The sequence below is a fragment of the Naegleria lovaniensis genome (genome assembly GCF_003324165.1).
Source record: "Naegleria lovaniensis strain ATCC 30569 chromosome Unknown tig044, whole genome shotgun sequence".
Lineage (NCBI taxonomy): Eukaryota > Heterolobosea > Eutetramitea > Acrasida > Naegleriidae > Naegleria > Naegleria lovaniensis.
In genome coordinates, this window is record NW_025407866.1 from 1 (window position 1) to 26780 (window position 26780).

The following is a 26780-nucleotide window of genomic DNA, read 5'->3' on the forward strand; positions in this document are numbered from 1 at the left end:
TTTTAAAATGTCAATGCCCTACACAAAAAAACAAATTCAATATCATTCCATGATAAACAATCAAACTTACCATCAGTGTACCAAGCATTCCAGCAATTTCTCCAAAGAGCTGAAGCGATGTTTTTGAAACAATTTCTGTAATTTCTTTGATATTCAATGTCGTGTACGCAAAGGACACAACGACAGATGTCGAGCTATTCTGTGTTAACTGAACGTTAGAGACTCGAGAGCTCCAATAAACGGTATGTTTGGGAGCTTCTTTCGTTTCTTTCAATCGATTCGTAATGACCTTAGTTAAGGTAAAGAAATTATCAACGAATGGAACTGCAAAATTTGTCTCTGCAAACACTGGAGGGACAGTACCTATTTCATGAAAAGAAGCCTGCAATCCGAAACGAGAATCTCTATCCAGAGGCGCTAGTGGTACATCAAAGTACATGCTAATCGACCCTCCATAGCCGGTCGTACTCACGCTCACAGGATGCTCTGTATTGTTGTTGAAAACATAACACGTAAAGAATTGTCCACTTTGCTCGATCGTTGTCGTGGTCATTTCGAAAGGACAGTCAATAATTGTTCCATCTGTTGCGTTGACCATTGTACAGGCTCGTAACGTTAACGTGCAATAATCACAATAATAAGCTGCGTTCCAATTACAAATCGTCACTGCTGGAAAATGAAGTGGTACTTGTTCCACATAAGCAACCGAAGTGGTAGGATTGCTGACAGCATCCTGGTAACCAACAGCCTCAATATAAATATAATAAATACAAACAGCTCCACAAACGAGCCATCCCAATATGGAAATTATTTCTGAAATTCTAATGCCCGTTTTTCTGTGTAGGTAATCACATGTTTCATGTTGAGATTCTAAATCTCGATCTCCCTCAAACCCATCTCCAAGTACTTGTTCCTGTTTTAAATCATTATTTTGTGATTGTTTTTGATCGCAGCCGTTTGGAGCAACATCACCCACTTCGGCCTCAGAAGAAGCAGGAACTACTTTGGTCATTCTTGGTATATATTTCTAAATCTTCATAAGTATATATTTCGTAATTTCCGATAAAGAAATACTCGAATCAATCCGACAGATAATAGGATCCGAGAAGTTTTGGAATTAAGACAAGCAGATCAATGAACACAATTTTTTTCGGGTTTGTCCAAAATTTTTCCCGCCAAACAAAGTTCATCGTACTGATCAAATACCATGTCCATCATAATCGAATGGATGAAGATCCTTCGATTGCTGATCAGAATATTGTTGGGATGGAGATCCATGAGAAGTACCAGGATCGTTGTTCTTGTTGTTGACTTCTGCTGCACAATCTAACAACACAGTCATTTGTTCTTCAAGTTGTTTCATCATGATGGGCTTATGAACGACAGCATCAAAACCAAATTTTGGTTTCAAACTCTCTTCATTTTCCCAAACGTTGGCTGTGACGGCAACAATTTTGAGATTTGAAATGTTGAGTTCACGAATGAGTTTGCAACATTCTTTGCCAGAGAGAAGAGGCATGAATAAATCCATCAAAATGACTTGGAATTCGTGTGGATTCTTTTTCACCATTTCTAATGCATGGAGTCCATCGGAGGCTGTCATGACAGAAAATCCAAGAAGTGTCATCATTCTGGTGAGAACTTTTCGATTCACTTCATTATCGTCAACTACAAGAACCTTAATATTTCGAGAAGAGTAGATGTTGGAAGAAGTTGAGCGTAGTGGTGATGTCAGTGCTTCAATGGAAATAGAATTGGTTGTTGTGCTTCTTGTGTCATGATGGTCAATTAAGGATGAATATAAGATTTCAACAAAATTTTTCAGTTTGATGGGACGTGTGAAATGCTTGCACCTGTTCACAATTGAAGAGAATTGTCCTCGTTCTGAAAGCGGTAACAGTATATTGGTTTCTGTCTTCATCAAGTAATGTAAGGAATTGCCATCTAATGATTCAAATTCTTGAGGATAAATAAGGAGAGTATTTTGTAAAGTATTGGAAGTAGCAGTGTGAATGTAATTGCTAAGAATACCTTTAAAGTCCTTGTCATTGGAAAATATCTGTGCTGAACAATCAGGAAAGAGTTGCTTGCAATAATCTTCCAATAAATCTCTAATATTTTGATGAGGATCATAAATCATGACTTGACTGAGAGGAAATCTCCACTTGTTAGAGTCTTTGAGAGTTTCAATTCGGTTCTTAATGTCTTGACATTCAGTTCCATTGCTACATTTGACCACTGGTAAGTAAACAGTGACAATAGTACCTTTTCCAATTGCGCTTTTCACATACATTTGTCCTTTCATGAGATCAATAATGTTCTTTGAAATGTTCAACCCAAGTCCATTGCTGTCATTGAAAGTAGAATTAACTTGCGTATTTGATTGGTTAAAATAATGATCAAACTCTTGAGAGCTATGAGCTGAACAACTTTGAATGTTGTTGGAATTATCAATATTTTTCATTCCTGCTCCTGTGTCAATACATTCATATTTTAAAACTACGATATCCTTCAATGTGAGGTTGTCAAAACCAGAAATAGTGAACTTTTCATCATCAGGTTTTCCATGGAATGGATAGTCCATATCACTCTTATCACAAACATCACATTTGAGAGTGACAAATCCTGTTGTTGTATATTTCACTGAATTTGATACTAAATTCATCAAAATTTGTGATATCTTTACATTGTCTCCATTAACATAAAAAGGAACCTTTGAAAAGTTGAAGCAAGATTGAATTGAAAGCCCCTTCTTATTTGCAATTGAGAAGAAAACTGAGATAATGGATTCCAGTGACTCAAAAACGTTAAAAGGTTGATAGTTGAGCTTGATGTTTCCTAATTCCAAGTTGGTGACCTGAAGAGAGTTGGAAAGTAATCTCAACAACATTTGTGATCCAGTGATCACGTCCTCAATGAGTTCCAAATTAGATAAATTTGCTCTAGCAATGTTCTCCTTATTTTTTTCCATATCTGAGCTCACCATTTCTACAATTCTCTCAGTTTCCATTTTCAACAAGTCTGTATTGTTAATGATGCCATGAAGAGGATTTCTCATCTCATGACTCAAATTCCCAATGAATTTAGACTTGGAATAATTCAATGCTTTTTGTACCTGCACTTGATACTTGTATTTTACATTTGCTTCAAATTGCAACTCTATCACTTGCGAGAAAATTAGACAAGACAAGGTGAGTACTATCTCCACCAACAAAATGTTAATGGTGTCGCTCCATAGCGTAAAAGTCGATGGATGAAATCCGGAGATGAAAGGTGTCTGTTTTTCTACATGAATTCGAGTTAAGAAGACGCCATGTTCCACAGCACGAAGAGTCGTATGATTGACCACAACTTGTCCAATCAGAGAGCTAGCGAATAACGAACAAGCATGCACAATAACCATCCACCTCTTACAGTAATACGTGTTGGCAGCTCCAAAGAGTGAAAAATAGTACAATATATAATATGGAACTTGAGAACCTAAATATGTTTGCACCAAAACCCTCAAAGCGCTCAACAAAACAAATCGCCACCAATTTACAACATCGCGTTGCGTGAGAGATGAAAGTCTTAACAAGTACTTGGTTATGATTGCATTCATCAAAATATCTATCATCACCAATGCAAAATAGTTCAATCGCATCCATGTCTCGCTCACATACACGAACATGAAAATTAAATTAATTCCCAAGAACAAGCCAAAGAAGTAAAACCGTTTCTCGATCACTGCCTCATGAATGAGTTGAAGTTTTTCATGCTCATCTTCTTCCTCATCATGATGAAGAAGAGGATCCGATCGGATTTCATTCATTCCTTTTTTCTGTGCCGTTGAAGCTCGGAATATCATGAATCTAAACTAGTAGTTAATAATAAATACAATTCAGCAACAGTAATACATTCCACTGTTGAGCGTTTGGATTATCCACGAAAGAGAGAATAAATCAATACCTTTCAAAACTATTTTTCTTTTGAACTCACGAGATAAGCCTTTCATGACTAGCATTATATCGGAACGGTGGATAACTTGATGTTTGAAAAAAGCATTAGAAGCTAATGACTCCCGAGAACATCTCTCTCAACAGATGTTGGAAGAGTTTCAAAACGTTGAATACGTTCTAAATATGAAACGAATGGACAACAACATCTCTCAAAGTTTTCAATCCGGAGACATTTAAATTATTAGAATATTGAAAATGTCATTTGATAAGATGAATTAATTTTAAAAGCGTGTGCATTCCAAATCAACAAAATTTTTTTCATTAGTTGAATTTAAAAAATTATCATCATGATGACAACTTGTCCTCCGAGTCATGATGAAGACAACAAACAAGAGGCATCATCTCAAAGGGTTCAAAATTATTCAACAAAGGAACTTGATCGGAAAGAACATGTTGATTTTATGAGTCCGAAAATTGAATTATGTCTTATTCAAAAAGACTCTCTCGAACATTCTCTGTACCGTAAATTTGGTAGAATATTAATTGCTAGGGAAGATATTGATGCTGGTGAAATTTTACTGATTGAAAAAGCCTATGCAAGTGTGTTGCATCAATCCGATATTCATTTTAATTCTCATCGATTTTGTGTGGTTTGCCAAAAAAAGAAACGGAATGATGATCAGTCATTCGGTGAGGATAAAATCTGTGTAAATGATGGTCATAATAATTTTCGAAAAAGCAAGACGAGTATTTCCGATGTCAGTTCAAAAGATGACGATCATGCAAATGAAGAAAGAGATTGGATGATTTGTGAAGATGTTAATTGTAAATTATTGAGAAAGCTAATTTATAGAGAAAATGAAACTGTGGATGATGAAAATAATTTATTATTGAATTATAATAACAGCGATGATAGTTGTGATGGATGTGTATATTGTTTTTTGACTCGAATTGCAGAGGAATGTGGTGTGGAATTTTCTCTATTACTTCTCGTGTATAGAATTTGCAGAAAAATTGAATTCGACTCGAATGACAAGAATTGTGACAGCACCTTCTATGATCGAATCAAAATGGAAAATCTCATGTCTCTTCAAACTCACAAAGACGAAATTTATCCTGAACATTTATTTCTATTTCGAAAATCCTCTGAAAGGTTAAAACAAACTCTTTTCAAAAATGATGAATTAATTGATTTGGAACTACTCGTTGACACATTTTGTAGAATATTTGTCAATGCACATAGTATTACTCATACCCGATGGTGGTGGAACTCTTCAAACACATCTTCAACCGTTGAAAATAATTCAAACAACTCCTCTCTAATCATTAATAACTTCTTCACTACAAGTATCCGCTCTCCAAACACTGTATATTCTCCGTTTTTTATTCCAATCTCACATTCTGATCGAGAAGATCACACTGAAAATAGCTGTGCTGATTTTAGAGAAATTGGAACAGGGTTATTCCCAATGGTCTCCATGTTTGATCACTCATGCTCGCCCAATTGCTCTTTTCAAACCTTTGACGACTTGAAATCTAACATGTCCTATTCTGGAAATGTTATCTATGTACAAACTGTCAAGAAAGTGAAAAAAGGAGAAGAACTATGTATCAGTTATATTGATATTATGAATCCAACAAGTATTCGAAGAAGAGAATTGTGGTATTCTAAATATTTTGTTTGTAAATGCTCGAGATGTATGAGTGACACTGAAGAAGAGCGATATGTAAGAGCCTACAAGTGTCACAACTCACCAATGATGAAAGAATTCTCTTCGTCAACCTCACGGTCATTTTCTAATGCATCAACTAAGGATCTACAATGTGATGGTTATCTAGTTCCAATTTATCAATGTAACACTCTGAGTGGAGAAACGAAAACTGACATTCGAGAATATCAATCAAAAAATCATGTCGATTCAGAAACTGACTTTAATATTGAGCATTTTGATGAGGAAGATTATGATAAAGCACTTGCCATGTTTGAAGACATTTATGAAAATGTACATGACCCTGAATGTTCAGAATTGAATAGCACACATCATGATCAACGGGAAATTGATGAAGAATTTATTCAAAAAGTATCCTATTGGAAATGTACAAAATGCGACTGTAAAATTGATGCCGCCTTACAGGAAGGAGAAGCGTTTATGGAATTTGAGAGAAAACTTAATCAAGTAATCTTGTCCTTGGATCAAAAAATTTCTGAGGATAATCTTTCCGTGCATCGATTGCCAAAGAATGAGTTATGTGAAATAATTTTGAGCGTGATTAGCGAACTGGATGGTATAATTCAGTCGATGCTCGAGCTAGATAATTATCAAATACTTTCTTCACGAATCAGACCTCACTTCAACCACTATCTTCTCTTTCAACTGAAAGGAAAGTACATTTCAATGCTGATAAAATTATTTGAAAAGGGATGTCCACTGCTTGGAGAAGCAAACAAGATTTCCGAGAAACACATTGGCATGATACAGAAAGGTTATCAATATCTTTCTGACATGATGCACAGTGTCAAGATTGTGTTTCCAACCTATCACACTGAAATTATGCTCTTCCATTGCAAAATGCTGAAATATTTGATGTGGATGAAAGAGAATGACATTTCTCCCAACCGTGTTGAACGAGAAGAAACAGTCGTCACCGAGCAAGACCTTCTCAATTCTCTCACCGACCAATATAACGTGATTGTCAAGTGATTGAATAACACCAGAATAAATGTGATCCGCCATGAATCATGTCAACACACACCGAATTTGATATATTTGAAGATTTATTTTGGTTGAAGGAATTTAGATAGCCTTTTTCTTGGCACCAAGTTCGAAGTGCTTACATCTCTTCAAACCTCTTTGGTTGATTCTCTTGCATTCCTTACATTGCAATCTAAGCACAATCTTCTTTGTTGTCTTGGCCTTCTTGTGGAAAATAGGCTTGGTTTGACCACCATAACCCTTTTGCTTACGATCGTAACGTCTCTTACCTTGGGCCCAGAGGGAAGCTTTACCAGCCTTGTATTGGGTGACCTTGTGCTCCTTGTGAGTTTCGCACTTTTGGCAGTATGCCTTCAACAATTTTGGGAAGTTCACCATTTTTCAATATGGCACTGTTGTTGTTGTTGACGAGATGAAAAGATAATCATCAAGAATTGTTCTTGATGTAAACAATAGAGAAGAACGACAAAGTACGTACGTTGGTGGTTGTGGAATATTTTTTTTCGACGAAATTTTTTCAAAAATCTGGTCAACCCAATAAAATAGTTTACAATAAAAAATGTGCGTCCAGCATACAAACGAGCTGAACAAAAACCTGCAACACATCTTCATCATCATACTCAAAGTTGAATCATTTATTTTGATTTTCACCTTCAACCTGCACATGACCACAAACATGACTCATCTATACATCATAGGTTGAGCCTTCAGCGATCGGAACAATTTCGTTCATCAACAATTATTCTTTCCGAATTACACAATGCATTGCTCACAAACTCAAGTTCAAATCTTTGAAAAGCTTTTGATTGGAAAACTGGAGGATGAATTGGAAAAACTGGCAGATAAATCCTTCCTCTTTTTTGATGAAAGAGTTAAACTATTCACAAAGGTATTGTCCGAGTCTTTGGCAATATCTTCCTTCTTTGAGTCGTGGGCATGCTTGGATGGTGAATTGGAGAGAATTTTCTCTTTCACATACTTTTGCATTTCTGTGGAGAAGGGTTCGGGAGGAGTTGAACTACCACTGCTCATATATGAAGAGTTGTAAACAAAGGAATCTTCACCACCCAAATCAGCATTAATATCACCCATGAGACCAAACGAATCGTTTAAATGTGAAGTATGTCCTTGAAGGAATGAATCGGTGTTGTCATGATGATGCCCATGATGATAATGGTCTCTATTCGTGCTACTAGTTGTTCTTGAAGATGATGAAAATGTGGAAGATTTGGAAGGACTGGTCATGAGATGGTTCATGTGGTCCTTTGAAGAATTTGATGTTGCCACTGGTGATGATCTTCCTCGAGAATAAATATTATGAGAAGAGTTAGTGGTAGTAGCCATTCCCATTGCTTCATTTGTCGACATGAGATGAGAGGACTTGCTCACAACTTGAGGAGACGCCTTTGGTTGTATCACATTGATTGAAGGGACGGCATTGGTAGATTGTGACATTCCTGAATTTTGGGCACTACCAGTTGTCGATACATTCACTTTTGTAAGCATGGAAGTGGAGAGAGTTTTTGCCTTATTCGAAGAGACTGGAATTATTGGTGAGTTGGTGGCCGTGTGAGGATTCACATATCGTCCATGACTCGAACTGCTGCTATTCAATGCACCTCCACTGACATTACTAATGGATGAAGCGTTGTGTTGGAAATTGACACTACTAGTCGTACTGGTGTTGAGAGCTCCCATGTTGCTTGCTGTTGTGGATCGGATGGAAGTAGTTGATTTGTCTAATTGAAAATCTTTTGAGGACAATGAATTCTTTGAAGGTGTTGGCATAGGAGAATATCTCTCATTGGTGACATGATTCTGATAATTATTATCTGAATGTGGATCATGATGGCTGATATTACTTGCGGTGACAGTACTTCCATTCACCATCATGCTATTGCTCTGGAAATTGGAGCTATTATTTAGATTACCATTAGAAGAATTAGACGAGGAATATTTCATGGAAGGAGGAGAGTAAGGCTGATTTTTTGGTGAAGTCATACTCTTCCAGGTGGATGACGATGTGACAGCCACACTTGGACGCACATTATTACTACTAGTACCACTGATACTCGAAATATTTGAATTGATTGAGGATCTATCGAGAGGATTTGTGTTAGAACTCAATGTAGACATTTGATGTTGGTTGGAGTTTGTGGCATGCTGAGTCATTTCCGTCGTGGTTGGGCTCTTCTTTCCGCTATGAGCGACCACTTCGCTTTGAGTATTCGAAGGGATACACATTTGAAAGGCCTCCAGTTTTTGATTCATTGCCTCCATTTGTTTCAGAATTAGCGAAATTGTTTCTCCTTGTGATTGAATGATTTGTTTCAACTCTCTAGTTTCTGACATGAGCTGCTCTTGAAACTTGTAATCTTTGTCAAAAAATATTGAGGAAGCCTCAGTGACAAAAGTTTCGTTGGATTGACCAACGTCTGCATCACCATTTCCCTGAATCACGCCATTTGGATGCATGAATGGAAACCCAGTTCGATAAGGATTGTTCTTCATCGCTTCTTTCATGGATTCTGCATCTGTTTGGCTCATACCATATGGAGAAAAGAATGGAGGATAGAATGGAATAAATTGGAATGGATTATGATACATTGGAAAGGTAGTTGGCTGTGGTTCTTGTGGTGTTTTTGCAGAGGATGGCGTCTTTCGTTGCTTTTTTTGAGAACTAGAAGAAGAAGATGGAGTTTTAGAGCTTGGTTGAGGTTGTTGCGGGTGAGGCACATTTTCAAAGGCATGAGGGGTGGCAATTTTTGGAGTTGGTTTTTTGGTGACCACCTTGTTGTTGTTCAACTCGTCTTCACTATCTTCCGATGGATTGTAGAAATGTTTCATAATACCTTCTCCGTTCCTAGCTGAATTAGACGATGTTGAACAAGTTTCTTGATTGTTGTTTGTAGACTTTGCGTTGTTTGTGATCATGGTTCCTCTCTTACTGCTCGATAAGGATGAGGTATTTCTATTGATACTATTGGAATAGCGATGAGAATGTTGAGCGTGTGCATGATGATATTCATCCTCCTCTGGAGGTGAATCCATTTCATACTCTGATTCTTGATTCGACTGTTGTTGAGGACGCTCTATGAGTATACTTCCATCATCTCCGAACAAGATATTTTCTCCATCATGATTGACTTCTGTAGAGTCGTCATTGAAATACGAAGAAAGGCTATGCGAGGTGTTGTTGTGGTGTTGATGTTTCGTTCGTGATGATGACGACGACATGTTGCTGTTTGAAATATCACAATGTATGTGAGCTATTTTTTTTTGTAATTCAAACGGCGCCAAAATTTTGCACTGGTGATGAGCAGGTTTGTACAATTTACAAACGCGCCTTTCAAATTATTCATAACTGTTGTTTCTTCGTGACAATCTATTTATTTAGTCAAAGCCTTGGCTCGTTCAAAGAGGGAATCCATCACACCATTCAAATTTGAAATAGTTTCCAAAGCAGCTGGATAACATTGATCCTTCTTGCTTTCTTCATATACAATTATACAGTCATTTCCTTGATCGAGAATACCATTCAGCTTGGTATCGAGAATCATTTGAGAGAGTTTTCTCTCGACTTGAGTACGAGGAAGATCAATCAATTTGGCAACGTGTGAAATTTGTACACGAGAGAATGGTTCAATAATTCTCAAAAGATGTTGTTCCAAAAGATTGTCATACAACTCAGAAAGATGAGTATTGATGATTGGATCCTTCTTCAATTCAACTTCATATTCTGCGAGAGCTCTTTCAAAGGCATGAAGAGATCTTTCTTGATAGGCAGAAGAAACGGCCTTCATGGATTCCACTTCTCTACCTGTGTAGTTGAGAGCAGTCTTTGAGCTGAGTAGGGTTTGAATGTCGTCAGTCTACAATAATATGAAATATACAAGGTGTGATTTGGAGCATTGGTGTGTTAAGTTGGTAAATTTGAAAAATACCAAAATGAAAACTTACATTATTAGTACAGACTTTACAAAGCAACATGTACTTGAGGCACATAATAGCAGTGTTGTCTTCAAGGTTGCTGAAACCTTCAAATGCTTCAAAGAAGTAAGAGAAAGCAGTCTTGTAGTCCTTCTCTTCGGCATGCAATACACCAGATTGCATGTCAATATCTGCTTGAAGAAGTGGAGGACAATATATAGCATTGGCATCGGTTCTTGCAGCTGTGAGAGCAGCTCTTGCTTTCGATAGATTTCTCAATGAGTGGTACACCTTACTTTCAAGCAACTGATGTTTTTTCCCACAAATGAATGTAAAATAATTAATGTGACAATGATATGAAATCCCAAAAAGTATCAATGATATGTAATTTCAAAAGATGAGATTGTGAAAAATGAGCATATCAACAAATCCGCAATTTCGTCTACGTACGTGAATTTCAACAAGGAGAGCCTTATCATCCAACTTTCTCACTTCTCTCAATAATCTAGTTATTATATTAAGAGCTTCAGTAAATTCTTTCTTTTGGAAATACAATGTTGCCAATCGTGATTCAATACGTTGACGTAAGAAACTTCTTTTTTCTGCTGTTGCCCACTCGATAGACTCCTTACAAATGTCAATTTGAATTGCATCGCTTCCTTTTATAGTTCCGACCAATTCGATCAAAGTTCTCACAATTTTTGCAGTTTTAGCTTTTGGTAAATCTTGGAAGAATGGTCGGATTGACTTGTTTAATTCCACAATAGCATTGGCATCACTATTTGATCGCATACATCAAACATTGAATGGACGTAATATATTTGGTTAAGCTACGTTCAAAAACTCTGATATCGCTTGCAAAAGAACATACCTTCGAGCAGCAAAGATTTTACCAAGGCTATAAATGGCCTCTTCCTTTTTCTTGATGATTACTTCATTCTTCTTGGTCACTACATTTTTCCAAATAGTTCCACAAGTGATGTTACAGACGAACAAATTTGTACAATATTGTTACAAAACAACAAATCATCAATCCAACAATCCATCCGATCCGATCAAATAATACAACTCAACTACATACTCGTACCATTAATAATTTCATTAAACAACTTGATGGCTTCATCCGTATTTTGCTTTTCATTCTCCTTGGAAGCCCTATCAAACAAATTGCTGTAAAGTAATGCTTCTTGATCGAGTGGAACTTGGCTCATTTTTTTTGATAATTGTTTTGTTGACGATAAAAATAGGTTGTCATTTCCACGAAGAAAAAAATATTAAGGTTTTTTGAGAAGAAAATATTAATATTTGAATAATATTATTATTGTTTCAACATATGCTGTCCCTAAATTGCACCATAATTCTGCTGCAATGTAAAACACATATGTATTGATATAATGAAACGCTTTCATATGGGAAAGAGGAAATATTTCATGGAAGAAAAAATGTGGCCATTTGAATGATGAAATTTTGCGACTTCCATCGGATTTAACAGATTTTGATTTTGTGCAATCTCCAACAAATTGGCATGCAACAGAGAGCAGCTATTTGAATGCTATGGAACGTTCGGAATACGTACTATCAATGAAAATATTTGTTTGAATACTATATGTTGCAACATTTACTTTCCCGAACGGTCATCCACGTTGATGAAATACTTGTATGTCCAAACTTTCAGAACGATGCCGTTGCTTCATGGATTGTTGCTCGTGAGCCTAACAGTACTGTTTTTCATTGTAAACTGAAGACCAGCTGTTTTGCCTAAATATGGAGATTTTTAGAGAAGCCTCTTTTAAATCAAACTCAAAAAAAAACCTCACACTCGATCTTCCTCGTCCCATCACATCGATTGATTCTTCGATTACTGTCTCAATCACAACTTCCATACGTACGGACAAGGATCATTTCAATCTGAAACAAATCTACCAACCCAATGTCCTCAAAATATCGTTCCTTGCTGATTACACTTCCGCACAAGGTCGGATCTCTCAAATCCAATCTAGATATTTTCTCCAAATACAAAATCAACTTGACCAAGATTGAATCCAAGCCCTCCAAACTGTCGACTAGGACCTTTGATTTTCATGTCGACATTGAAGAAAATGTTAATAAGGAAAGTTTGGAGAGTGCCATTAAGGACATTATGGATCAAGGATTGGCGGAAAATGTCAAATTTTTAGGAAGTGAGAAACGACCGTGGTTTCCACGAAAGATTTCTCATATCGACTATTTCACAAGGTAGGTTCAAAAAGTGACCAAATTTTTGAAAATGACAAACCAATTGGTCTCAATAGACAAACATTAGAAGCAGGTGGAGACTTGCAATCCGATCACCCAGGATTTCATGATAAGGAGTACAGAGCCAGAAGAAAAATGATTTCAGAAATTGCCATGAATTATAAACATGGAGAGCCCATTCCAAAAATCAAGTACACAACTTCTGAGAACGATACTTGGAGAGTAGTCTATGAAAAATTGACAAGTCTTTACCCCAAATATGCTTGCTCTCAATACAATTATCTGTTTCCTCTTTTTGAGCAAAATTGTGGATTTCGACCACAAAATATACCACAATTACAAGATGTGAATGATTTTCTTGTGGAAGTGACGGGATTCCGTTATAGACCTGTAGCAGGCTTGCTGACTGCACGAGACTTTTTGAATGGTTTGGCATTTAGAGTGTTTCATAGCACTCAATACATTCGACACCATAGTTCACCATTTTACACACCTGAACCTGATGTGGTTCATGAGCTGTTGGGACATTCAATCATGTTGGCTGATCCAGATTTTGCCGATTTCAGTCAACAGATTGGCTTAGCCAGCTTGGGAGCAAGTAATGAAGACATAGATCGTTTGGTACGATTGTATTGGTATTGTTTGGGTAAGTTCGTACTTTCTTATTTTTAGGACCGAATGAATTAACCTTGCTTCATTATTACGGAATTTGAAATATAACGCATTCGTTCACAATACTACTGTAGAGTTTGGCCTTGTCAATGAAAAGGGTCAAAAGAAAGCCTATGGTGCTGGTTTACTGAGCTCAGCAGGTGAATTGCAATTCAGTTGTACAGGTACAGACCCAGATAGTAAAATCTTGCCTCCAGAATATAAGCCATTTATTGCTGAGGAAGCTGCTGAACGACCTTATCCCATTACGCACTATCAACCACTCTACTATGTTGTCAATACATTGGAGCAATGTAAAGAGTTGATCAAAAGTTATACTTTGAATAGTCTTGAAAAACCATTCACTGTGAAATACAATCCTTATACAAACACTGTGGAAATTCTTGATACTGAAGAGAAAATCATTTCTCTCACAAGCAACGTACAAACAAACCTGGACTTGATTAAGAGTGCATTAGGAAATTTGAGAAATAATGTGGAATACGACAATGAAGACAAATAATCTCAAGAGCATCTGGTTACTATTCCTGTATTATTAACGCATTAAGGCAACATTGTTTTTTAAATTTACAACAAATAAATACTATTTTAGTGAGAATCTACAAAGATTACCAGTCACCATCTCTGACTTCATTAGATTTGATCACTTTCACATTCGAGATGGGTATTGTGGTTGTGTCTTGCAAGGGCCATTTGTATTTTTGCTTGTCAATTTGGTTGATCGTTTTGACCTTATTATTCAAAATATTGCTCTTCTCAATGTGAGATCCTTCAGAATAATAGTCATACCATGGATATTTGTATTGGGTGTATGTCTTGGCTGATATTGGGCAAGCAGGTGCATTTTCTCCTGTAATCTGTTTGTACATTTCACTGTTCACAATGTGCACGAATACTCTTGCCTTTGATGATTCATCCCAAAAATTATATCCAAGTTTGTCCTCAAAAATTGTTTGTTTCATCGTTCCACCAGCAGCCAGACCCATTTCACATTCCTTCTTCTTCTTTTTCTGTACAGAGGAGCAACTAGGAGCACATGATTTCAATTCCATCATGTCACATAACATGGTCTGAGGACGACCATACTTTTGAATTCTTTTTTGTTCGTTCGCGCTGTAGCAAACAATTTGAAGGCCACCATGTTCTTCTTCACCAGTTACCTGGCCTTCCACCGTATACCCTCCTCCCAAAGGCATGGCCACAAATTGACGAATGGTACCATTTCCATTATTAATTCCATCTAACCATGGTTGTTTTGGAGTCACACAATAATCTTGAACATTTCTTTGCTTCATACTTTCATCCCACCCTTCCCCTGATAAGGCATTTACTTTTCCAACACCAATCTTCAAAGCATGAGGATACTCAGGAGAGGTATTTGAAAAGTTCATCCACATGGCCTCTCTCTGATATAGCGGAATAAACACTCCACCGTGTTTTCTCCAAGATTCAGGTACAGAATGCAAATAATCATCTACTTTTTTGATTGGGAATTTACCCAAGCTTGGTGGTAATGGATACACCTTTCCGTCCATTGGAATTCTTAAAGTTCTATGAAACGAGATTGAGACCTTGTCGTTGGGACTGCTGGGTTTGGAGAAGATGAGTTCATTTCCCTGGACTGAGATTTGTAAGGCTTCGGAAGAGCAACTACTTGGAGGTTGAATTGGGAAGCACAGGTTTGGATGATGAAAATTAGTATTTAAATACATGGCTCGGAGCGATTTGAAAATTAATAAATCAGAAACACTTCAGTGTATTGTTGGATATGACCAATGATCTTGTTTTGTTTGTATGTTTGTAGCATGTAAAGATTTCATCATTTGGTTTTTAACGGCTCCGTTTTCCTTTCCTCAGAGGAATTCAGTTCCTTGTTCCTTTCATTTTTTTTGTGGTCTAATGGTGAAACCTTATTATTGATGCATAACGTTATGATAGGGTAAAAGGATGGATATGCATTTTGTAAAAAAGTACTAACACTTAAGCTGTAGAACTCATTCTTAGTTCAAGAAGCAAGCTTCGTTTAACTATTCCACAATAAATCTGATGCCCCTTGGATTTCTTAAAAAAAATTGAAATTAAAAATGTCTTTGTCGGATGATAGTCAAGAGGAAACCTCATCGAATTCTTCACGTATAATTTTTGTGGCCTCTCCGAAAAATGGTTCATTATCAGAAGGAAACCAATCTCTCAATCAAACACTTGAAATTTTCTCGTTTCTTCATCCCAAATATAAACAACAAGTAAAATTTGGTCTTTTAACCATTCAATCCAAAACTGATGATGATTCAAAAACAATATTGCTGGAAATGGAACGAATTGGGGACAAAATATCGAGTTGGTTCATTGGAAATAATGTCATCTCCGATGGAAGACCTATTGTATTGACTCCGATGGATGTAACTTTTTTATTGATTGCAATTTTAGAGTCGGAAGAAACTGAAGGCGAGTCGTTTAAGAACATGATGGATGTAATACCACCTGTGATACAGCGTGTTTCAAGCGTGAGGGATATGATTGTAAATATTTGTCAAGTGGTGGAAGGTATGTTGTGGGAAGTTTATGTTTTTATTGAACTTGCATGGAATTATTGTGAAATATTCGATATTAAAAGTTGGAGACGACCTATTTGTACAATTAAGTCCAGAAAAGGTCAACCAATGGATGATTGCCAAATGCGATCACATCTTTGATCAAATCAACAATAACAATGAGTTAAAGAACAAAATTATTACATCTCAAGGCTCTTTCAAAAGAAGTTTAAAGAATAAGGATGCAGCTGATGATAGAAAGATTAGAGCCGAGTCCATCCGATTTCTCTCCGAGTACATGGACAGAAAATGGATTGAAATATTGGCCTCTCATTTCGAGTAAGTTTGAATGGTGTGAAATTCAATGGCACATATTATTGTACCTCTTTTTCGTCATTTGTAAATCAATAACTCCACGCACCATCCCGTACAGCTTACTGACAGAAATATATCCAAGCAAGAATGCATCCATGTCGAATAACAATTCCCAACTTTCATCATCTTCCCAACCAAAATCTCCTAAACCATCCTCGCAACATTCTCAAGAAACAGATGATTTTCTTGCAGACTTGGATGCAGTAGAAAAGAATAAGAGAAAACGTGCCGAAGCCACTGCGGAAAAGAGTAAAAAGACCAAATCTCAAGAATCAAGAAATGTACAAAGTTTGAAAAAGGTCAACACCAAAGGCATGAAGTCCATGGACTCCTTCTTCAAAAAGAAGCAATAATATTCACTTATTCCATTAATATTAATAATAGATTTCATTTTGAACTCGCAACAAATTGGATTTTGGACTTCAATTAATGCGAAAACGACAAATTCGGATGATATTGAAATGTTAGTAGCAAACCATATCACAAAAATCCAAATTGGAAATTTCGTACAGTGTATTCGACAACTCTTGTGCACTGTGCAAAATTTTGATTTTCAGGGACGAAACTGATGTTGAGACTACGTTTTTTTACTCTCTCAACAATTGACAATTTACACGATGTTTAGAAGAAAAGGACAGCCAGCATCGCAGGAATGGCCGTTTACAAAAATTCCAAAATGGATTCGTGCTTGGGACGAATCGTTATGTTATTTGACAGACATCATCTTACAACAATGTCAACTCCGCGTACTTTCCACACTACAAATATCTCAAGCTCATTATCATCTTGTGTGTCATTCAAAAAAAATATGTCAGTAATCAAAACTCTCACACTTCTCTGTATATTAATACTCTTGTCCATTACATCTCATGCTCACAAGATTTCTCTTCACTCCCCTTCCTATCAAACTCCACATGTCAGTATTGATTGGAGCTCTCTAACTCCTCAACAATTGTCCTCTCTTCCCAACAACGTTCTCGCATCTGCCACACGTCAAAACATTCAATCCATTCCAGCCGAATCTTGTATTGGATTTACAAGCTCCCAACTTGCCGTTCTTTCAATAGAAGCATGCTCTGGATTTTCCTCTTCACAAGTTTCCAATTTCAATCCTAATGCTTGTTATGGATTCAAATCAACATGTTTTACCGGAATGAATCCAGAAGCATTTCAAGGATTCCGCGGAGATTGTATTCAACAAATTCCATCCAAAGAATTTTCTGGAATTGATAGTGCCCAGAAACTGAGTGCCTTCTCATTGGGTGCCGTGAGTTCCTTTTCATCGAACGATTTACGAAATTTAGATCCATTGATATGTTCAGGATTTTCTTCGGAGCAAGTAGGATCCATACACAATGATGGAAATGGAAATGGAGCTTGTAGTGGATTCACTTCTGAATGTTTCAATTTAATTAAGAGAGAAAATTTGAGAAGGTTGAGTGGATTTTGTGTCAAGGCCATGAATCCAGAAATTTTTGACCACATGTCAGGAATTCAATTTTCAAACATTCCATCGGTTGCAATGGAAGGTCTTCGAAAGGACCAATTGTCTCGCATTACCAATGCCGTGGTGTGCTCGAATTTTACTCGAGATCAAATTTCCAATTTAAATGTGGCCAATCAAGTCTGTGCTGGTTTTTCAGGAACTTGTTTACAAGCTGTTCGACCTTCTGAATTTTCTGGTTTCTTTTCAGATTGTTTACATCAATTAGATCCAAAAGTATTTCAATATTTCAATGTGGAACAAGTTCAAAATCTTCGAGCAGAATCGTTTAAAGGAATGACTGGTTATCAAATTTATAATTTTAAACCAGAGACTTGTCAGGCATTCTCATCGAATCAACTCTCTCAATTACAACCTGAAAACAATCAAGCTTGTACGGGATTTCGACCCGATTGCATTCGAAACGTTCCACCCATTGCCTTTTATGGATTTTCTGGAAAATGTTTCACTTCATTTCCAAAAGAAACCTTAATGGCAGTTCAAGCTCAACAATTGGAACAAGTCAATCCCACTACATGTAGCTCCTTCAATTATCATACAGTGGATCCTTTCAACTCCAAAGACAACCAAGTATGTTCTGGTTTCACTTCTCAATGTTTATCTCAAATTGGACTTGATGCCATGATGGGAATGAATGCACAATGTTTCTCTCAAATACCACCCTCTTCATTACAAGGATTGAATAAGTATTTTATTCAGAATATTAACATTGGTGCCTTTGCTGGAGCTACTGCCAATCAATTTGCCGCTCTGTATACTTATTTTGGAAATGACTATTTTGTCAATGTTGTTCCAAGAGAAAATTTAAGAATGGTTTCTCGAGAACAAGTGGTCTTGTTTAAAACCAAGATTGAGAATGGAGAGATTGTGCTGACTCGAAAGTTCTCTCCCAATGATTTGACCAAATTGTCTTGGTTAAAATTGGCGCTTTCAACACCAAATTCGTTGAGTGAAATTTTAACTCCAACGAACATTTTATCGATTGATATGTGTCAAACATTTTATGGATTATTGAATAATTCTCAAATTTATTCACAAGCGATTTATCATTATTTGACCGTGGACAAATTGAATTGTTTTTTGAGGGATACCATAAATGGTATTACTGCAGGTCAATTATCCATGATCGATCCAAGAGCGTTTGTAGAATCGAGTGGTTCCTTTGCACAATCGTTTTTATATGTGAATCCGTTGGCAGTGAATGGTCTGACTGAACAACAATTGAATTCATTGTTGGTGGATGATTTTTTAGGACGAGCCATGACTTGCGATCAATTTAAAAATCTGAATTCTGCTCAACAAGCGTTTATTCAGAACACTAACTCGTATACTGTGTTACAAAAGAAATGCATGACTCTTCCGCCAAAAAAACATTGAACTCTTGCCCGAATACTAATTGACAAGTGACATTAAAAAAAAATCTCAACATGCAACGCCTCTTACGACACTTTTCCAAATATCTGCCTTTAAAACAAATCTACCACCAACAAGATACTGACCAGTGTAAAACTCTCATCTTGGAGCGCTACAATATCTTTTCCATTGAAAATGGTCCAGGACTTGTCTTGCATCGATTCGTTCATTCAGATCCAGATCGTGGATATCATGATCATCCATGGCAATTCGGAATTAGTTTGATTTTGAGTGGATCGTATCGTGAAATTAAAGTCAAACATCAAACTCGAGAAATTCAAGAACGAATTTATAGAGCTGGTTCTGTGAATTATTTTAACGGAAAGGATTATCATCGAGTCTTGTTGTATCCTGTTGTGAAATTCAATGTCGAGTTGAATTCTCAAAATCGTGAGAACAATGAAAGAACACATAATTCCAATGAAGAAGAAGAAGAAGTTTGGACTTTGTTTTTTCATTGGAAAAGAGTCAAGCATTGGGGTTTCTTAAAACAATTAGATCCCATGAAAGAAAAGGAATGTCATGAAGAGGGACAATGGGAATATCATCAGTATAGTCAATCGATCAAAGATGCCGATGGGGCATGGTGGGAACGAACATGAGTCAAGTGTCAAGGTGGAATGGAAATTGCTTTTTCAAGAAAATCATAAAATAAACAAGGGATAAAATATTCATTTTAACATATTAGTGAACACAGAGTCGAGTTTAATCATCCGATCCATCTTGCTCCACAATCACTTGTCCCAAATGATTTTCAAACATTTTCCGTAATCGTTCGACATCTCCATCGACAGGTCCCATCACTTCCAACAAACTTCTCACTAGTAACCAATCACTCACTTCTCCATCCTTATTATTCATTCCCAAATGTTGTTGCTTTAGGACACTTAATTTTCCAAGTCTTAGTGTTGGAGTTTTATTTCCGACGAATGGTTGATGATAGGAGAGAATTCTCACTCTTCCTCCCCATTCATTTTCATTGGAATTCTTTCTTCTCATGGAAAGGTCAATGAAAATAGCATCTTCACCGCTGTCTACCTTTCCTCGATCGTAATGGGAATAATCAAAGAGAAGAGAATCTCCTATTTGACAGCTGGCAGAATAACGATCGTTTAAACTATTCCAATGACCGTTTGCATTTTCTACTTTTTGAAAGACATGATCGGAGAGAGTGGTGGCCACCGATGATCCATACTCGGATTGGATGTGTTTCAAAAAGTTGGAAAACTCTGTACTTGATAGAGACATTTTTATTGATTTTGAATTTGTTATTACTATTACTAATATTGACTTGGAATAAATTGCAGTGTGATGAACTTCAAGCTTGTTGGCACTAGTCATCATCATCAAGGTAACAATGAACTCGTTATGAAAAACAAGTATTATGAACTTGTTTCAAAATCTTCGAGAGGTACGTCCTTAATTCTGAACCAAGTTTGATAGAGTTCAACAAATCTTTGATCTTCTGGATCGTCTAACATAATTTCAAGTACTTGTTTGCTCTTTCCATACAATTGAGCATCTTCAAGATGATTCAAATATTCTGCTAATATCTTGTATCTCTCTGCTCGTTTTTTGGATAATACTAATTCTGTTTTTTCAACAAGCATGTTTGCCAAATTTCTATAATTTTGGAAACCTTGTGGATCGACCACGTCTGAAAAGTCGAGTGCACTCTCTGAAGCAAGATGTTCTTTCGAGGATGGATCTGTTTTGTTGACTTCCTTCCAATGTGCTTGTACACATTTAAAGAGTTGATTTTCATTGAAATTAATTGGAATGTAAACCACTCGGTCACCCATGTCAATCACAGTGTCACCATATATTGTTAATCTTCTCATTAGATTATCAATATCTGTTTGAGTTTGAACATTTGGAATGTGTTTGAATGGAAGTTTTAAATCCTTTGGTGCCGAGAGTGTATTCACCATGAAGAAGGAATATGTGGACCAATCAAATCTTTCTAAAAACAAGCAACATTCTCGTAGCTTCTTTAAAAATTCATTGGTGAGTGGTAATAATTGATGCTTCTCAAGAATGGCTCCTTCAAAATCGCTGTACTTGTTAAGGTTAAATTCTTTGCATTTTAACTTGCCAATAATCTCTTCTCCAAGCGTTGCAATTGATTTTCGAATAGCAACAAGAGCTTTACCCATGTCCTTAATACTTTTGAGTTTCTGAGCTCCCAAATCTCTCAAGAATTCAATAAAATTATCTCGTCCATTTTCTAAAAAGTTCCAATGAATAGAAATAAATCCATCAGGACTGGCAGTATATTTGCTGTCCACAATGAGGCATAAATCTTTGAGAACCAATTTTAGCTTTTCATTCGTTAGATATCTTTTTTCAAAATTTTCAATAAAGGTATACAATTGATCTGAGGTTAGAGTTGGAGAAATTGCGAGATCTGATAATCCTACTTCCTCAATCAATTTTTCTCTAATATTTTGAATAGTTTCGGCCTTTTTTCTTGTGAGCTCACGTTTTTCAATGAGTAATTTCATATTCTTTTGGTTATCTAAAATTTGTTTGGTGAAATCATACGTGTTGAAATTGTACGGAATGCAAATAAATCCATCAACAGGATCATTTACAGCATATTTCTCAGTCCTTTCAGTTATCATTAATGGAATATCGCTCCATTCAAAGTACCGCATCTCGGCAAGTCCTTCTTTTAAAGTTGTCATGGCTTTGATTGTTTGTTCAGGAGACAAGTGCTTTGAGAAAAATATCATTCCGTGTGTAATTAAATGTTCAATGGTAGGAACATCCATATCCCACCACCATGCTTCAGTGTCATCCTCTTCTCCTCTCCGTAATTTTTCTAAATTGACTGCACCTTGTAAATTGTTTTGTAGTGCCATTCGTAGCTCGTCTTTGAGAGATCTGTAGCTTCTTTTTCCTGTTTGTGTCGAGTCTTCTTCCATTTGCTTAAATTGTTCTAAAGCAGCTTCTCTTCTGTAACGAGCTTCTGATTCCGTGATGATTTTGGATTTTTCCAATAGAGATGTCACCAACTCCTCCAATCGTTGAGTGAGCATTAATCTGCTTTTCAGTTTTCCGTTAAATTGAAGTTTTGAAGACAATGCAAACACCACCTCAATTCTATAAGGTTCCACCTTTCTCGATTGTTCTCTTACATAAAACACAAAACTATCTCCAACACTTGGAATATTTCCTAATCGATGCAATCGTTGTTCCATTTCTGCCTTTTCGTCCTCCGAAATATTCTTGTCATCCAATCTCAATTTCAAATATTCATTCGACCAATTCAACAATTCATTCAACTTTGAAAAGGACTCCTTATTTTGTTGTTGTTTAACAGCATCTTGATGAAAGAAATCAGGGTGAACTTTTAAGAAGAACTTTTTCAAAATCTTGGTATAAGATTCAGCATTTTCAGAAAGAGTAGAGTCAATGGATTGTGGTTGTTCTTGTTCCGATGATGATTTTGTTGATGTTGTATTGAAATTGGGAGTAAAGAAAGCTTCTTCTTCTTCCTTCTCAGCTTGTACTTGGAACGGATTTTTGGAACGACTCGTGGTTTCTCGACCACCTCCTTGACTATCAGAGCCTTTGGAGTGCGTTCGTTTGGTCATCATCATCACGGAGCTTGTATGATAACTTCTGTCCGTATCTCCGAGATGATGATGATGATGAGCCTTGCACATTTCATTTCTGTTAGACAGAAGAGGTGAAGAAAATACTGTTCTCTTTCCGAGGATGATATTGAACCTCTGACGAGTAGCTAACGTAGATAACAAGGATGCCGATGATGATACGTTCAACAATCTATTGGAAGACATTTTTTTGATGTTGGAAACAAATCAGTGTGTGTTGAGACAACATCCAACTTGGTAGAGGTGGAAAGTTGGCTTCAAGACTCCACTTTACTTCTTCGCAAGTGTATATATACCATCAAGAATTTGCTGATGCCTAAATATTTGAGGTGCTCAATGCAAACTATATTGCTTCTTGTCCAAGGAGAAAAAACCATTTCGATTTGAAATGGTGGTCGTGTGATAATCGATCATTGGTTAGGTGTAATTGAATTGAGAACAAGAGTGTTTGCCTTTACATTCCATGAGAGTTTTGATTTGCTTTAATAATCAATAATAACAGTTTGTGAAATGATTTGGTTTAATGTGTAATTTTGCTAGTAACATGCTCTAAGAGATCATTATTGCCCTCCAATTGAAAGTGCACAAATTAACAATTTGTTTTATCCTAAATTGTTGTGAAATAATTCCATGATCACAAATTTATTTTGAATCATTGTTCCGTCATACATCTTGCAACTTAGGGGTTTGAATGTAGTTCTTCACTCCCTTCTCTTCCTTTTTGAACTCCTGGAGCGCTTTTCTCTCCACCATGTTCGGTCTTTAATTGATTAATGGTATTTTGATTGAGCTTTTCAACATGAATTTCATCTCGTTCAACTGGTGATTCGATTGGAAACTCAGATTCTGGAATGTTAGTCTTCATATCTTTCTCACTTTGTTTGGAGAAAATATTCACTCGTTCTTGGTTTTTGTCCTGATTTTCAGCATTCATAGCATTCATGTCTTGATTTTCAGTGTTGTCAATATTCTTCTTTTCGACTTGATTCAAAACACTTGTTGAAAAGTATTTCACACAATTGTTGTTGTTATGGTAACGCAACGATCGAGTGGTCACTGATAGGAATCTTTTCATTTCTTTTTGTTGAGGGTTTCTGTTGTGAAATACACACTGTGACCACACAAGTAATATTCCTTGAATGGAAATTTTCTTAATTATCACAATACCTATGTGGTTACTGACATCTTAATTCCAAAGTTCATTGTAATACGTGTATTATTATGAATTTCATTACTCATCAACATCTTCCCATTCATCATCGTTTTTCTTTGTTTTTCGGTTCCTTCTTTTTCTACTACTTGCATGCCATTCACTTTCGCTCATCAATTCATCAATATCCAACCCATCCAAATGTTCCTTCAAGTAAGCCTTTTCCGATTCATACAGCTCAATATGTTCCAACGAATAGGCTTCTTTTTCATAACTCACTTTGGTCATGATCTGATTCAAGCCTTTCATCAATGATTCAAAGAAATTAGTCGTTCGTTCTGAAGTATTCCGATCTTGCTGAGCCATGAGAGTTGATCGACGAGTACTCGTCCTCCTCCTACTACTACTGGTTTCATCATTTGTGTTTTGATAAAACCATGATGAAATCATCATGATGAGTGATGAATAACATTTCTGTAAAATTCCATAACCGACTTCTAAAGCATAACGTAAATAAAAGTAGAAAAATCCATCTCGTTGGATTTGTCGGGCATGAATCAATTCATGTTGAATGAGTTCTTGATACATGTTTTCCTTTGGCAAGGCAAACAAAATATAGGGATATAAAACAATACCATGAACTCCGAAAACAGTAGTGAGAATGGGAAGATTGAACACAATGTGGAGAGAGTGGAGAGGAAGTTCTAAAAGGCCATGGGTTCGGAGAGGATGCTCTTCTTCTTCGTTGGCATGGACATTGTTTCCGTGATGTTTTTGACGTTTGAACATTTTTAAATTCAAATTTTAAATGGTTACAAATAATAATAATTCTTTACAAAATTAAAAAGTCACACGGCCTGCAAATTTTAGATGGAGTTAAACGCTCTATGTGTCACTCTTGATTTCGGAAAGAATTAATAATCGTATTAATCTTCATTACGTTCAGAAAAAAATGATCATCACGACCGAGTCTTCTTCTTCTTCATTTCCTTCTCTAGTGTTGATTCATATTGCAAATTATATTCCATTATCTAGGCTTGTACAATTTCAGCTCGTATGTTCGGAATGGTATCATGTAATTGAAGAGCTAGAAAGTGGAGAATTTTGGAATATTAAATTCTGTTCCTACTACTCGGAAAAGAGGAAATTTTATGAGAGCTTGCTTCTGGACTTGTATTGGAATGACAAAACGCTGAGTAAGAGATTGAAGTTTATTGAGAAAAATCAACAACTGATGCTGAAAAAACTGAAACACAAAAAGAATTTTTCACGACAACAATTGAAGCAAGCAATCATTTTAGAATGGTATCAATATTATAACACATTTTTTAAATATGAAGGACATCATGTTGGGCAGACGAATTTTTATAATTATATTTGCAATTTACCAGAAAAATCGATCGTACAACAAGAACGATGTAATTTGCGAGCAAAACAGTTTTTGCATCACATGCAACATTTTCCACAAGCCATTGAAAAGTTCATGTTTAAAAAATCATATAGATTCTTGTTGCCTCTTTTGCGAAGCGATACTTGTACCAATGACCATTTGTCAGTGATTTGTGAAAAGCTCAAACCACGGTTTGATTTTTTCACAGCATCGTTATATTTTGATTATATCTCTCTTAAACGTTCCAATCCATTATCTACCGATTTTATGAAGTATATTTTAGAATCCTACCAAACATTTCTTAGAAATGGAATGAAAGAATTATTTGTAAAAAATTGTTTAAAGTTGATTCCAATGTCTCAGAGAAACGCAGAGCTTGACTTATTTATTGAACACGTCACATTGCATAACAATGGTGATTCTATACAAAGTATTATAACTGAAACTTCATTCGCCAAAATAATAATAGGTGCTTTGAAGGATAATGCATCCCTTCATGATATTAGGATGTTGAGCGAGAAATTAGGCAGACAGGTACCAGCTTCAATTTTGATTGAAAGTCCCCCATCAGAAGACTTTTTTAGCTGTTACTACGATCTAGACTTACGGCAGGACGTTGAACAATTTTCAAAAAAGCTTCATGAAACATTTAAGAACGATCATGACACGCTCCTCCTTGAATCCATCGTTTTAGAATTAGACATTAATTTATTTAAATCTTACAATGATCACAACATCATGGCAACGATTCTATCCTTTAACAAGAAACAGCCCACCGAAAAGCTCATAACCATGTTGAAAAAACAAGCAGAAAAGAATAACAACAAGTATGGCTATTTTGATGGAGACCTCATGAATTGGAGAAAGTTTGATCCTTGCGGCGTATGGATGCATAAAGTACGCTATCGGTATGGATTGTCATTCAATCCCAGGTACAGTATCGGCACATTCACATGGCCATTCATTCAGCAAAGCAATGCCATCTTTCACCATTCCACATTGATCGTTGTCGGGAATGGTGTTGTTCTTCCAGAAATTTGTGAAGGATTGAAACAAAGAACTCGGGTGTTTCTTGACATGAACAACGATACGGAAGGCATTCCTCTTACCCAATTTATGTTAGAACTTTAACATGGATATTATGGACAAATCGGTCAACATACCACTTTCAGAAATTAGTACTCGCCTTCAGAATTTTCGAATCAACGGTAAACCATTGCCAATGCTTTAAGAGACAGATAAAGTTATCAGTTACCTTAATAATTGTGCAGTTGCTGAAATATTGTTTGTTTGAAAAAATCCAAGTGT

At 36.3% G+C, this 26780-nt stretch overlaps 16 protein-coding genes across 16 annotated transcripts; 6 read left to right on the plus strand and 10 right to left on the minus strand.

Annotated features, from left to right (window-relative positions):
- On the minus strand, window positions 1-1012 carry C9374_010561 (uncharacterized protein; the record flags this gene model as incomplete). Its single annotated transcript, XM_044686119.1, has 2 exons — window positions 1-18; window positions 71-1012. Coding segments are annotated over 2 exons (960 nt in total), but the record flags the coding sequence as incomplete, so codon positions are not given.
- A 186-nt stretch (window positions 1013-1198) lies between these two features.
- C9374_010562 (uncharacterized protein) lies at window positions 1199-3811 on the minus strand (the record flags this gene model as incomplete). The annotated part of the gene is made up of 1 exon (XM_044686120.1): window positions 1199-3811. The coding sequence occupies one exon, from the start codon at window positions 3809-3811 to the stop codon at window positions 1199-1201; it is 2613 nt and encodes an 870-aa protein (XP_044543717.1).
- Window positions 3812-4285: 474 nt separating this feature from the next.
- Window positions 4286-6640, plus strand: C9374_010563 (uncharacterized protein; the record flags this gene model as incomplete). The annotated part of the gene is made up of 1 exon (XM_044686121.1): window positions 4286-6640. The coding sequence occupies one exon, from the start codon at window positions 4286-4288 to the stop codon at window positions 6638-6640; it is 2355 nt and encodes a 784-aa protein (XP_044543718.1).
- Window positions 6641-6941: 301 nt separating this feature from the next.
- On the minus strand, window positions 6942-7258 carry C9374_010564 (uncharacterized protein; the record flags this gene model as incomplete). The annotated part of the gene is made up of 2 exons (XM_044686122.1): window positions 6942-7044; window positions 7131-7258. 2 exons carry the CDS (start codon window positions 7256-7258, stop codon window positions 6942-6944), a joined length of 231 nt encoding a protein of 76 aa, XP_044543719.1.
- Window positions 7259-7435: 177 nt separating this feature from the next.
- On the minus strand, window positions 7436-9889 carry C9374_010565 (uncharacterized protein; the record flags this gene model as incomplete). Its single annotated transcript, XM_044686123.1, has 1 exon — window positions 7436-9889. The coding sequence occupies one exon, from the start codon at window positions 9887-9889 to the stop codon at window positions 7436-7438; it is 2454 nt and encodes an 817-aa protein (XP_044543720.1).
- A 152-nt stretch (window positions 9890-10041) lies between these two features.
- C9374_010566 (uncharacterized protein) lies at window positions 10042-11793 on the minus strand (the record flags this gene model as incomplete). The annotated part of the gene is made up of 5 exons (XM_044686124.1): window positions 10042-10524; window positions 10613-10888; window positions 11033-11360; window positions 11454-11532; window positions 11664-11793. The coding sequence occupies 5 exons, from the start codon at window positions 11791-11793 to the stop codon at window positions 10042-10044; spliced, it is 1296 nt and encodes a 431-aa protein (XP_044543721.1).
- Window positions 11794-12512: 719 nt separating this feature from the next.
- C9374_010567 (uncharacterized protein) lies at window positions 12513-13991 on the plus strand (the record flags this gene model as incomplete). Its single annotated transcript, XM_044686125.1, has 3 exons — window positions 12513-12817; window positions 12874-13463; window positions 13564-13991. The coding sequence occupies 3 exons, from the start codon at window positions 12513-12515 to the stop codon at window positions 13989-13991; spliced, it is 1323 nt and encodes a 440-aa protein (XP_044543722.1).
- Window positions 13992-14097: 106 nt separating this feature from the next.
- On the minus strand, window positions 14098-15201 carry C9374_010568 (uncharacterized protein; the record flags this gene model as incomplete). The annotated part of the gene is made up of 1 exon (XM_044686126.1): window positions 14098-15201. The coding sequence occupies one exon, from the start codon at window positions 15199-15201 to the stop codon at window positions 14098-14100; it is 1104 nt and encodes a 367-aa protein (XP_044543723.1).
- Window positions 15202-15573: 372 nt separating this feature from the next.
- Window positions 15574-16748, plus strand: C9374_010569 (uncharacterized protein; the record flags this gene model as incomplete). The annotated part of the gene is made up of 3 exons (XM_044686127.1): window positions 15574-16033; window positions 16104-16359; window positions 16454-16748. The coding sequence occupies 3 exons, from the start codon at window positions 15574-15576 to the stop codon at window positions 16746-16748; spliced, it is 1011 nt and encodes a 336-aa protein (XP_044543724.1).
- A 455-nt stretch (window positions 16749-17203) lies between these two features.
- On the plus strand, window positions 17204-19276 carry C9374_010570 (uncharacterized protein; the record flags this gene model as incomplete). Its single annotated transcript, XM_044686129.1, has 1 exon — window positions 17204-19276. The coding sequence occupies one exon, from the start codon at window positions 17204-17206 to the stop codon at window positions 19274-19276; it is 2073 nt and encodes a 690-aa protein (XP_044543725.1).
- A 50-nt stretch (window positions 19277-19326) lies between these two features.
- C9374_010571 (uncharacterized protein) lies at window positions 19327-19914 on the plus strand (the record flags this gene model as incomplete). The annotated part of the gene is made up of 1 exon (XM_044686130.1): window positions 19327-19914. One exon carries the CDS (start codon window positions 19327-19329, stop codon window positions 19912-19914), a length of 588 nt encoding a protein of 195 aa, XP_044543726.1.
- A 103-nt stretch (window positions 19915-20017) lies between these two features.
- C9374_010572 (uncharacterized protein) lies at window positions 20018-20560 on the minus strand (the record flags this gene model as incomplete). Its single annotated transcript, XM_044686131.1, has 1 exon — window positions 20018-20560. One exon carries the CDS (start codon window positions 20558-20560, stop codon window positions 20018-20020), a length of 543 nt encoding a protein of 180 aa, XP_044543727.1.
- Window positions 20561-20694: 134 nt separating this feature from the next.
- C9374_010573 (uncharacterized protein) lies at window positions 20695-23118 on the minus strand (the record flags this gene model as incomplete). Its single annotated transcript, XM_044686132.1, has 1 exon — window positions 20695-23118. One exon carries the CDS (start codon window positions 23116-23118, stop codon window positions 20695-20697), a length of 2424 nt encoding a protein of 807 aa, XP_044543728.1.
- Window positions 23119-23611: 493 nt separating this feature from the next.
- On the minus strand, window positions 23612-24007 carry C9374_010574 (uncharacterized protein; the record flags this gene model as incomplete). Its single annotated transcript, XM_044686133.1, has 1 exon — window positions 23612-24007. One exon carries the CDS (start codon window positions 24005-24007, stop codon window positions 23612-23614), a length of 396 nt encoding a protein of 131 aa, XP_044543729.1.
- Window positions 24008-24163: 156 nt separating this feature from the next.
- Window positions 24164-24871, minus strand: C9374_010575 (uncharacterized protein; the record flags this gene model as incomplete). The annotated part of the gene is made up of 1 exon (XM_044686134.1): window positions 24164-24871. The coding sequence occupies one exon, from the start codon at window positions 24869-24871 to the stop codon at window positions 24164-24166; it is 708 nt and encodes a 235-aa protein (XP_044543730.1).
- Window positions 24872-25034: 163 nt separating this feature from the next.
- C9374_010576 (uncharacterized protein) lies at window positions 25035-26603 on the plus strand (the record flags this gene model as incomplete). Its single annotated transcript, XM_044686135.1, has 1 exon — window positions 25035-26603. The coding sequence occupies one exon, from the start codon at window positions 25035-25037 to the stop codon at window positions 26601-26603; it is 1569 nt and encodes a 522-aa protein (XP_044543731.1).
- Window positions 26604-26780: the final 177 nt, after the last annotated feature.